The following is an 11506-nucleotide window of genomic DNA, read 5'->3' on the forward strand; positions in this document are numbered from 1 at the left end:
AAGGAGCGCCCTTGTACACGAGCACTTCTTCTATAGACATCTCAAGATGCATTGTGAAGAATGTAGACGTGCCCAAGATTTCCCTCAAAACTTTGGTGAATTCCCTAAAACGGACACATTGCACACAGATATTGTAGACAACTTCTGAGTTTTGACTATGGGGCGGATTGGCAGGTTCAAAGGATCCCCTGTCAGAAGAGAGTAGACGTCTTCGCTAACCTCCTATGGCGGAAAGTGCTTACCCTGGTATGGTAAGGATCGTTGAATACGTTGCCTTTGTTTCTTGTGGATAATAATTCGTACTATAAGCATTGGGTACCCGCTGATGTGTCTACCTAACCATGTGTGCCTTGCAAACACGTCTGTTAGCAGTCGTGCTGTGTTGATTCTCTCGACAGTCTTCCAATTGCTGGAAACTACGGAATTCCACGTATTTTCGTCTCGTTATTACGTACGGCATCGGTATGAAGGTGAGCATTTCATGCATGTCGTCTGCTCTGGAATGGGATTATGTGTGTGAAGCTTCATGAGGCCTCACCTGTGCGGATTAACGATTTCTTAAGGACATAACGAGTTACAGCATACTGAAAGAACACCAGCAAATCAATAAGACTATGTTTCTGAAAGCTTTCATTGTTTTATGATAATGTATCCCAGGCCTATCTTTTGTGATGTTTCGGACATTGCTGCTCTTCGAGCCTTGAGGAAACTTACACGCACTAGCTTGACACAACAATGAAAAAAAAAAAAAAAAAAAATCCTACCCCCCATCGACGCTCGTGTGCCACGGTTTTTGCATTGTGAAAGTCGAAAGAATTACCTGTTTTTAGCATGTGCTCGAAAAGTTCTGCGCGGCGATCCACTGCCGGTGGTTTTGATATATGTTGCTGATGTTCTTCCCTGACGTCCTCAGGCTTCTGCTCTATATCTTCGAGCCTTCGACGCTCGACCACGAATGAAGCTATTGTTGAAATATCGACGTATGGCAGCAGTCGATACAGCCAGGCAGTGGCGGGAATTAAACCATGCACGCCCGTCTTCCTTGCCGGTCAAGAGCGCCAACCACTACGCTACACTGGGACGACTTTCCGACAACGTGCCAAGCAGTCTCATTCAACAAAACGGACACGCTCTCACTCTGTTCACATTCTCTCCAACATGTTTTCTCATGCGCATACATACATTCATACAACGCAGGACGAGGCAACGGCATCTGATGAACAATGCGGAAAGCAACTGCCCTGAGCAGGGTTGCGGAATGGGGTTTCTCATTCCGTTCCAATGGAGATTTGAGATAATTCCATTCCTTTCAATTCCTCGGAATGAAAAGGTATGGTCAGTTCCCACTCCTGGAATGGCTTGGCAACCCAATTCCATTCCGTTAATTCCCTCAATAAAAGAAAAGGACCGGTAGCCATACTGGCATGTCCAGCAGTGCTGGAGGAGATTGACATTACCAAGCGCGGAAAAAACCACAAAGACAAGGTTATTTCACTCTTGACCGTGTGCAGGTGCGGTGCAAAGGGTGCGAGTGCAGAAACCAGCACGTTGAAACCAAAACTGCCACCGGGGCACCCAGACCATTCTATTCCTATTCCTATAGGACAATTTCCGCCATCCCATTCCAATTCCGATCCCGGCTCTGTTAAATCTGGAATGATTCCGGAATCATTCCAAGTCCGGAGTGACAACTCAGCAACCCTGGTCCTGAGACTCGAACACACAAACAAACGAACAGAACACAATTAGCGTCAAGATTGTGGCTTAAGTCGTGTTCTGTTTGTGTGCTCCAAGCTCAGAACAGTTAGTTTTCATCATGAAGTCCGTCAGTCTCATGGAACTGTGCGTTAGAATTCATTTATCTTACGTATTCTCCGTCCGGGAGACTTCAAAAGTCAATCTCACAATAGCACTGAAGCATATTTAAAAGAGTACGTGCATGATGGTAAGTTGTTTCTAAGGGTGTTCTCATGGTGTTTCTGGTGGACAAGATGAACTAAATATATTCCCCTAAAAGCAGCGAAGAATTCAGCACAAGATACAGTCATCTGTTCGGTGACGCTGAAGCAATACGCTAGCTCCAATGCAAGCGTGCTTTAAATATATACGCTGGAACACATCACGATAACGTGGACAAATATGCACGAGTAACCACTCTAACTTTCCCCAGGGCACATAATTAACGCCTAACTATTAATAACCTTGCTCGAGCAGTACCAAAGATAACTCCGTGCCCATGATGCCCTCGGGTGAGACATCTACGCGGTGACACTTTGAGATAAAAGAAAGAATGGCAAGAGACGCAGAAACTAGAACAAAAAACGGTATCCGGTGGGTGACTCCCCATAATTGGCAGGTTTGTTCTTTCTTTCGCGCGATAAAAGGTATTAGAAGCCGAAACGTCACGAGAAGGTCACTCTCATCAATGTCTCACTGGTAATGCGTCAAAGTTAGCGGCGCAATTAGACGTCAAGAGCAAAGCACCTATATAAGGAACCCTATCAGACATGCAGGTCGAGTCAGTCTGCTCAAGCTGTGCTGGATACCGTGTAGCTATGAAGGTGAGCATTTCGTGCATGTCGTCTGCTCTGGAATGGGATTATGTCTGTGGAGCTTCATTAACTCCGAACACCTGTGCGAATTAACGACTTCTGGAGGATATAACGGGTTACAACGTTCTGAAAGACCACCAGTAAATCAATAAGACTATGTACCTGAAAGCTTTCTTTCTTTTTTTTTTTTTTATGTATCCGAGGCCTATCTTAACGACGTGTCTCATTCATAGCCATAAAGATGAAAACCAGTAAGGATGAGGCGTGTTGATGAATAAATGTCGCTCACGTAAATGTCCTAATTGTCGACTGCCTAAAGTAAGAGGCGATCGCCTTCTATACATCAAAGTTTACCCCTCCCCTTCCATTCGTTGCAGCCCGGGCATTGTGTGACATATCTTGATTACCTCTCAAGCTCTATTGAGCGTCTGCGCTGCTTCAAGCACACATTCACTGTTTATTGTTTGGATTTATTTAATAACGTGCCTGATAACAGCTGAATAACAGCCATACAGCCACTGTGTGTGGTTTAGGGAATGATTTAGGTGTACCAGAGTGCAGGGTCAAACCATAGCCTTCTATGTACTACCTGAGCGGAATAACTCTTCCAAAATATTTCGAATATCTGTATTTCGAAGAACGGAACACGTCCATGTTCGAGACAAGTTAACTCTACTAAGTCAACTCTGCCCACAAAGTTAAAGCGTCCGTGATTAGCTTAGGCGGACGCATGACGTCACCGGCTCCATTCATCATTCTTCAAACAGTTGCTTGTGTCATGTTGCGAAGACACAAGTCGGAGACGACGCACTTGGCGGATACTTGCTTGCTTTTAAAGCAAACACATAACGTATCCGCGTTAGTAAGACATGTGAATTGCCTTCGCTCGTATGGCGTAGCGTTCCACTCCTAGAGTGGAAAACCTCCGCACTTCATCATCAAAATATATCTGTTGTTGTTGTTCCCCCGTCTGCCTTTGGCGTCCGCATTCTTCTCGCTTCACCCTCAACTTGCGGACGCGCACCACGTTACCCGCTTGGGGAGATAGACCTCTGTTGCTCTCATGTTATCTCGGAGCAGAGAGGATAGCATTGGTACCTGTCCCAGACTCATTGAAGTTTTGGCTGGGAGTGTGTGTCTCATGAAACGTTCTTGACACCGGTCACTATACGACACATTATCGGGGCGTAAGATTAGGGCAATAAATCGTACCCTCCTTTTCAGGTCCTCGCTTTTGTCGCCTTGTTTGCCGTGGCCCGCGCCGGTTTCGTGGGTCACCACGGAGCTGTCGTCGGCCACGCTGTCGTCGCTCATGCTGCTGAAGCTGGACACTCCACTCAGCACAGGTCACAGGACGTAAGTTATTGTGGCAAATGCATACTGAACATTACAGGTTCAACTGTTGACATAGGGTGCGCTCCTATTCGCCAGCTATTCCAGTGAGATACTTGTGCTCCGCCAATAATTGTACTAACCGGCACCAGCCAGAGAAGAACAAAACCCCCTGTTCTTTGCATTCATTGGCTGTTACTAAACGCTGTTAAGGGCAAGGCCTGGATCTCTGTTGTATCCAGTTCACATTGATTATATAAGCAAGCTTGAAGTGCCCTCCCGGTAGCTCATTGCCTTCCACAAGACATGTTTAGAAATGACCTGTCAAACATCTTTAGAACTTCCGTGTAACGCAGCAATCCATAGGCTTCCAACAGCGGGAATCCGTCACAGAAAACACAATGCGCCCGCGACATTAATTGTAATTCCGCTCGTTGTCTAGGGGTGATTTTAACCATCACTGTATACGTAAAGTGTTATATCCGTAATAGGTGGCAGTTTGGAAGGGCGCATTGGAAACGAAATCGAAGCCACTCACGAGAAGGATAGTTAAGAAGTAGCATGTCGGGATATTCTTGCGAAACGAGGCACATAGAAAGAAACCTGTTCCGGCCTTTGACTCGTGGCGAATGAAAACTGGAAAGGAGAATCTATGGTTTTCCATTCGTGTTAGTTATTTCCTTGTGGATGTCGTACTCACCGTGTTTGTGCTTCTAACGATGCCGTTGCTCCGGCTCCATGTCGTTTGTCTCAGGCTACGGCCTCGCATGTTGCTGACGTAGCTGAGCACAACGCCGTTCAAGGAAGTAAAGGGAAGCAGAGGTGCAGCACACTCATTAATATGGATGGGAAGCACTGTCTCTCCTCCGGTGTAACAAGGGAAATGTAGACGGGCGAAAGCTCAAGGGGGCGATGTCTCAGCAACACAATGCAGTGAAAACTCGAGTGCATAGGGGTCAACGGGCTGATCAAGTTTGTTTTCTTCTTCAATAGCTGTGCCAAAATGAATCACTGTACTGATAAGACTCTGATTAATAGCTGAAGACTGAGTCTGTGTCATCATTTATCATGATGACATCAGCTAGTGCGTCACATATCGATAGCCGGACTAGAACGAAAACGTGGGAGTCGCTGCACGTGGACAAAGAAGTCGTGATCACACGCTGGTAAAAAGAAAATAAAGAAACAAAGAGCATTGCGTCAGCCTTCGTAGATCGCACTTCTGCCTTCCCTGCGGATCGAATGTACTCGCTATACGCCGCTGAAACGACGCGATGACTCAAGAAACGTGTATATGAATACAGCTTGAGCACGACGAGACTTAAATCAGGTACACGAAGGATACAGTATCTAGTAGCGTAATGAAGCACGTGCTGTTATAAGCTGAAGTTACAGCAGCCGTGTAACCCTCAATACTAATTGCAAGCGTTAACGCCGATTGAAGCATTGAAAACTGTACTCCGATGACCTTACACATAATTAGTCAATCGATAAAAAGAACGGGAGCCTTGCTGTTTCGGTTGTATTTCTTTAGCGGGCCCTCGCTAAGTGTTGCCTGCTAAAAGAACAAAAAAAAAAAAAAAAAAAAAAAGAGAGAGAGGGAAAGGCTATGTGCTATAACAAGAAGACAGTAGCTCCTGTGACACCATTCTGCCACAACAACATTACACCAATATTTATTGCTTTTGAATATCCTGGGGACTTGGGCTGCAATTGTTTTGCTTTTTCCAGTGGGCTTTTGCGTTTTTCTACTTTTATTTACGCGTCTTGGAGTACAGGACAGGTTATTACAGGGTATTATCAGTCGGTTTGTATGTATCCGTTTTTTTTTTTTTTTTGTGAATATGTTCGTTGACCTATTATGGACTCGACCGATTGTCCAATGCTGGTCCATGTGCCCTGTCAGACTTTGCCTTTTGTACCTGGACCGAATTTCTGTATCTCCGAAAATTGAAATTGAAATAAATAAAGTAAGTACATAAAATACAAATATCCACAGGCTAACCAATATCCGTAAGACACACATATGTTCAATTTTATTTTTCAATCAATAAATATCCTATAGCACACATCGCAGTTAACTGATCCGCCCTAATAGTAACTCTCCGTCGTGCAGCTTGCAGGCAACTACAACTTCGGCTACAACGAACAGCACACCAGTGGTGGTACCTTCCGTCAGGAGTCCGGCGATGCTTGGGGCAACAAAGCAGGTTCCTATGGTCTCCGTGATGCTGACGGCCGCGTCCGTGTTGTGAAGTATGTCGCTGACGGTCTTGGCTTCCGTGCTCACGTTGCCACCAACGAGCCAGGAACTGCTGCTTCCACTCCCGCTGCTGCTTCCTACAACGCTGGCCACGCTAAGGTTGCCGTTGCTGCCGCTGCTCCAGTTGCCGCTTACGCCGCCCCAGTTGCCGCTTACGCCGCTCCAGTTGCTGCCTACGCCGCTCCAGTTGCCCGCTACGGTGTTGCTGCACCAGTTGCTGCGTACGGTGTCGGACACTACGGATACCCAGCTCACGCAGGCTATGGACACGGTCTGTACGGTGCCGGCTACGGTCTGGTCGGCGGTTATGGACACGGTCTCTACGGCGGATACGCCGGCTTCGGCTACGGTCACAAATACCTGGGTTAATTCTCCAAGATACGTTGAGGTGTCTGTTCACTGATCTTCTCAAATGCGAAATGCTCAACTTTTTGCTGTCTGAAATGTTTGTGTTGTTGTTTGTATTTATTTGTCTTCGGACTCGCTATGTCGCTTTGGACTCTCGCTTTGTTCTCGCTGTGTGTGTAAACGTGCAAACTCTCGCTTTGTGAATAAACGTGTGCTGTTGTGTTTTAAACGTGTCACTTTCAATGCGCGCGGACATGTTTGGGGAATGATGCCCTCAAGTGTCCTTCGCTGAGGAAGCATTCATTAGCCGCGCGAGAAAGTACACGACGGAGAATCATGGTGACACCGAGCCAGACCAGGCCCGGATCGGTGGTAGCGGTGATGGGACTGCTTGCCGTATAGTACGACTATCGTGCGTCCTGGGCCAACTTCACAGGGTACTGTGCAGACATTTGCCTTAAAGGGTATGAGGAAGACCCAGGGAAAACACCCAGACAGCACAGTCGGCGTCCAGATTCGAACCCAGGTCACCCCCCAGTTTCAGCATGGAACCACGGGAGCTGGTACGTCCAGTGGTCTTCGTTCAGCCCAGCACGTCCGCGAGCACTGCCATCGCGGCGGGTGGGCACGTTGCCACGTACTATCTTTTTAAATTTCACTGGCTTTCTTCGGAATATAGAGGGAAGAGCAACGTAACATGGTACTGAACTGCGAGCAACTGAATGCCACTTTATAATCAACTGGGAACTTCACTTAATTGATTGCTTTTAACAATCCATAACTAAATCTGTTTAGAGGAATGCAAAAATGTGTCCTAATGTATGCAAGATGACTGCCAAGAATATGCGGTCGGGGTGTGGCGCACCTGTTTTCGAAAGCTTTTTCAAGCTAGGTGGAACGTCCTCAATATGAAAGTGAATACCAGTTTAATCTGGTTACCAAACCGCAACGAAACAGAATTATGTTCGTATAATCGCACTCTTAGATTTAGGTGTGAAATGATTACTGAAGTCTCATCAGACGTCACAAAAGAGTTAAATGATTTTTCTCCATCTTAAAAACGTTGATGCAGCGTCACAGCCACCAAACGTCGTTGTTTTGTTCAGGATCAAGAAACAAAAACTTTGAGAAAACCATCTTGCACACACCGCGCTTTACTATAATATTAGGGGCGAAAATTCGTGAACAACTCCAGCACCAATTCCCACGTTCAGAGACAATTGAACAGTAGATCTGCACGAACAATATAATGAATTCCTCGAGTGATTTCGGGTCACAAGTATTTGGTCGTCGTGAGCGACTGGATCGATATAATGCCGTCTATTGTTTCGTGCAGTTTGAGAACCAGTTCGACCAGTTACTTTCTACCAGTTTCTTTTTACTCTGATATGGCTGGACGTACTAGAGAACCCAACCCTTAGCAGCAACTGCCTGGCTTCGTATGAACTAAACTTATCCCGTCGCATACCGCTGTGACACGGTTGCGTTTATCGCAATCTAGTTAGTGAACACTTAGAAACATATAAAAATAATTTACTTCTCTGAAATGCTCACATTGAAATGTGGGTTATAGAATAACGGAGAAGCTTCTCTTCAACACATACTCTTCTCACCCTCTCAGTAAAATACGAATGATGATTAGAGTGCAGAATGTTCGAAATATCGGTGGCTCTCGACGTGAAGATTCTACTTTAACCTACTTACACCGGATCCCTGAATTTTCAACTTCCAGAATAGTTCCTTTGAATGCGAACCGAATTTATTTATTAGAATGACCGCAGGCCACGCGTACGAAGAGGCAACACACTGGATGAATACGTAAAGCAAAGTATCAATTTTCTCCATTCCATTTTCCATGTTCTCTCTCTCTTTTCCATAATAAATCAATCTATCAATCAAAAGTATGATGGTGGTAGTTCCACAAATGCGGACCCGTCTACTCCATGACTCTTAATGCGGAATGCTCAGCGACCCATTGAGATTGTAGGAGACAAGAAGAACAAAAAATTACAACGTTATCAAGTACAATAAAAGAAAGAGCAAGGGTGAAGTTACTACCGCACCAGTCGGCGACGTGTTGACTTGCTCAGCTCAAGATTGTGGGTTCAATCCCGGCTGAGGGCGGTAGCATTTTGTAAGGGAGGTACACATAGGGTGCCTGAATACTAGATCCCTGGCATTGAGGCACCCTAGGTAAACATTGCTTCCAGCGCCGCGTATCAGAGATTTCCGTCAAAAGAACCCCAGGTCGTCGAAATTATCCGCAGTCCTCTACTCTGCGGCAGGTGCATCACGTCGTACCACGTGTAAATCTACTCATATCACTGTAGTGTCGCACGGGAGTACTAAAATAAAAGTGACGAAGCCGGAAGAATTCCTGTGCCCTTCACTGATGTCTTTAACCTCTAGAAGTTGATGTCCCGGAAACATTTGACAAGAACGCGAAATGGTCGTTTCTCTTTTCTCTTTTTTTTCTTTTTTTTCAGGAAAAACCCTTGTTTACCGAAAAATACACTTGAAAAGTGTTCTCCAACAAAACGTGAGAAAACAATTGTTTTGGCGTAAAACGCTTTTTCAGCATATTTTACTCTATGACCCTGACATTGTCCGCAGCCACGAGGGCACAGGGAAAAAAGCTGGCGACCTGTGAAACACAAAAGGTGCAAAGCGTGGGCGACCGCACACTACAATCACGGCTTTTCCACATTCTTCGAAAAGATGCGGGCACGAATCCAATTATCGCCTGCTAGAGCACTCAAGACGAACGATTGATGACTCCTCAGTGCCAAGCATGATCTTCCGTCCTTCAGAACGCACAACAATTTTCAGAGCATTCAAAGTTGCCGCCCTTGAAGGGGTGTGTGTATTCTAATTGTCTCATTACATCTCTTTTTTACATCCTTCAGCGTGGATGCCGTAACATATAACCGAATTACAAACCGGAAGAGAAAGAGAACCACGTGATATAAGGCCATCCCACGATTATGGTGTGTATATAAGAACGAGGCAAACACATGCTACAGGCAGCAAACAGCTCCTGCACAATTGCTCGGACAAATATGAAGGTGGGTAAAGAAGCGTGGTATAGTTAGCTGTGACACACGATTGCGCAACCTAATTTTGCTAAGGAGACATAAGTGTAACATTGTGGTGTCTTGTCTATAGGCAATCATCCTCCTCGCTGTTGTCGCCGTGGCGCATGCCGGCTACTTTGGCGGTCATGTAGCCCACGTGGCTGCCCCAGCGGTGGCTGCCGCCGCCGAGGCTGGTTCCTCAAACAGCCACCGTGCTCAGGATGTAAGTCATTGTATTTCCACTTTCAGTTCAGAAAATGACCCGAGTACTGATCATAGGATACATAAACAGAAAGCCTGTGACGTACCATAGTTCAGCGTCCCCGAGGCAGCATGCTGCACTGTTTAAAGGCGCGCTTCTTTTTCCGTCAGACCCAGTTATAGTTGTTACGTAATGAGCTGACTGGTCATTACGGAAATGCGCGCTCATGGATAAGAAAACACAGAATGCTCCTTCTCCCCCGAAATCTAAACTGCTCTCGTCAATTAAGAAAGTAATAGGATAAGTTTGCGCTGACACAGTTGAAGAGCAAATATTTCGTGTACCACCTTCCTCCCACCGTCTGCGCACAAGGAGATCATACAAGACCTATGGACGAGGCTTCGCGTTGAGGAAGAGTCAGTTTTCGACAGGACGTAGTAACAGGACGCGAGCTAGTTGGTGTAATTGCGGTGACGGTAACATCATCTTGAGCTTGAGGAGATCCGCGACAAGGACGTTCTGTCCTCCCTGCCTCCTCGTACTTTTCGACCGCATCCCGGAACTCTTCAACTAAACTTCAACCTAAAGAAGATGCTAGTACCGTCGTCGCAGTTTTGGTTGGAGCGGTCGCGATGGTCGTCGAAGGTTTCGCAAGTAGTTGTTGTTTTTCGATGCACCCCTGTCATCCTCTCTCATGACATCATGCCACTGCTTCACTCATAGCTCGCCGGCAACTACAACTTCGGCTACAACGAGGTGCACACCTCCGGAGGATCTTCCCGTCAGGAGACCGGTGATGCTTACGGTAACAAGGCTGGCTCATACAGTCTCCGCGATGCTGACGGCCGCGTCCGCGTTGTGAAGTACGTTGCTGACGCTGCTGGCTTCCGTGCCTCTGTCTCCACCAACGAGCCAGGAACTGCTCCATCCACTCCAGCTGCTGCTGGCTACAACGCCCCTGTCGTCGCCCCAGCCCCAGTTGCCGTGGCTGCGGCCCCACTTTTCGGCAAGGCTTACGCTGCTCCAGTCGCTGCTTATGCCACTGCCCCAGTCGCTGCTTACGCTGCCCCAGTTGCTCCAGTTCACGCTGCTCACGTTTACGGCGCCGCTGTCGGCGGTCCATTCTACGGTGCTGCCGTTGCCCCAGCCGCTAAGGTCTACGGAGCTGGTGCCTACGGTGCTTACGGCCTTGGTGGCTATGGCCTTGGCTACGGCGCACATGTGAAGCACTTCTTCTAAGTTATTCTGGTCTAGGTCTATGAAACATGTTCGTTCTTTGCTCATTTCTGCTCATCTGTGCTCTGTCTCGTCCTGTGTGATGTCCATTTCACTAAGTGTGGCTTCTACTGCTGTAAAAAGTGTACAAAACAGTATGTTGCATTGAAATAAACACGGTGCCGTGAATGCTGTTCAGTTTCTGTATTCTCGCCATGAAGAGTTTATCTATAGGAAGGAAGGAGAGGATGTGAGTACACTCAAACCCTCGAAATTATAACGGCTAACATTCCTGGAAATGTCGTGCATAAAGCGAGGGAATCCGTAAATCGTGGGATGATTGTAGATTGGACTGGATGGATGTCTATGCGAGCAAATACTTGTTAAACAAGACTAAAGAAAAAAAATATTGTGAAGCAACCTTTTTGCCAGCCGGAGGACGTTTACAGACAGAAAGCAACCGCACCAAGATCGCCTCGCTGGTGGCTTGCTGTTGGGGTAGCACCCGAGCTCATTGGCT

The 11506-nt window shown here is 46.7% G+C and overlaps 2 protein-coding genes across 2 annotated transcripts in view; one reads left to right on the top strand and one right to left on the bottom strand.

Annotated features, from left to right (window-relative positions):
• Nucleotides 1-4856, bottom strand: part of LOC135400790 (uncharacterized) — a 94389-nt gene extending 89533 nt beyond the window's left edge. The window contains exon 1 of the mRNA XM_064632708.1: nucleotides 4585-4856. The gene's annotated coding sequence lies outside the window, so the exon portion shown is untranslated. The remainder of the gene's footprint in view (nucleotides 1-4584) is intronic.
• On the top strand, nucleotides 2541-11175 carry LOC135400561 (shematrin-like protein 1). Its single transcript, XM_064632396.1, has 7 exons — nucleotides 2541-2561; nucleotides 3777-3908; nucleotides 6001-6513; nucleotides 6932-7058; nucleotides 9496-9560; nucleotides 9661-9792; nucleotides 10495-11175. Exons 1-7 carry the CDS (start codon nucleotides 2556-2558, stop codon nucleotides 11008-11010), a joined length of 1491 nt encoding a protein of 496 aa, XP_064488466.1. The 5' UTR covers nucleotides 2541-2555; the 3' UTR covers nucleotides 11011-11175.
• Nucleotides 11176-11506: the final 331 nt, after the last annotated feature.

Source organism: Ornithodoros turicata, chromosome 7, assembly GCF_037126465.1.
Source record: "Ornithodoros turicata isolate Travis chromosome 7, ASM3712646v1, whole genome shotgun sequence".
In the NCBI taxonomy this organism is placed as follows: domain Eukaryota; kingdom Metazoa; phylum Arthropoda; class Arachnida; order Ixodida; family Argasidae; genus Ornithodoros; species Ornithodoros turicata.

What these genes read in the sequence shown, in the direction of transcription:
- LOC135400561 (XM_064632396.1), top strand. An exon ending in GCATGGAACCACGGGAGCTG is followed by an intron (nt 7,059 to 9,495) that starts GTACGTCCAGTG and finishes TGTGTATATAAG; the next exon opens with AACGAGGCAAACACATGCTA. An exon ending in TTGCTCGGACAAATATGAAG is followed by an intron (nt 9,561 to 9,660) that starts GTGGGTAAAGAA and finishes TCTTGTCTATAG; the next exon opens with GCAATCATCCTCCTCGCTGT.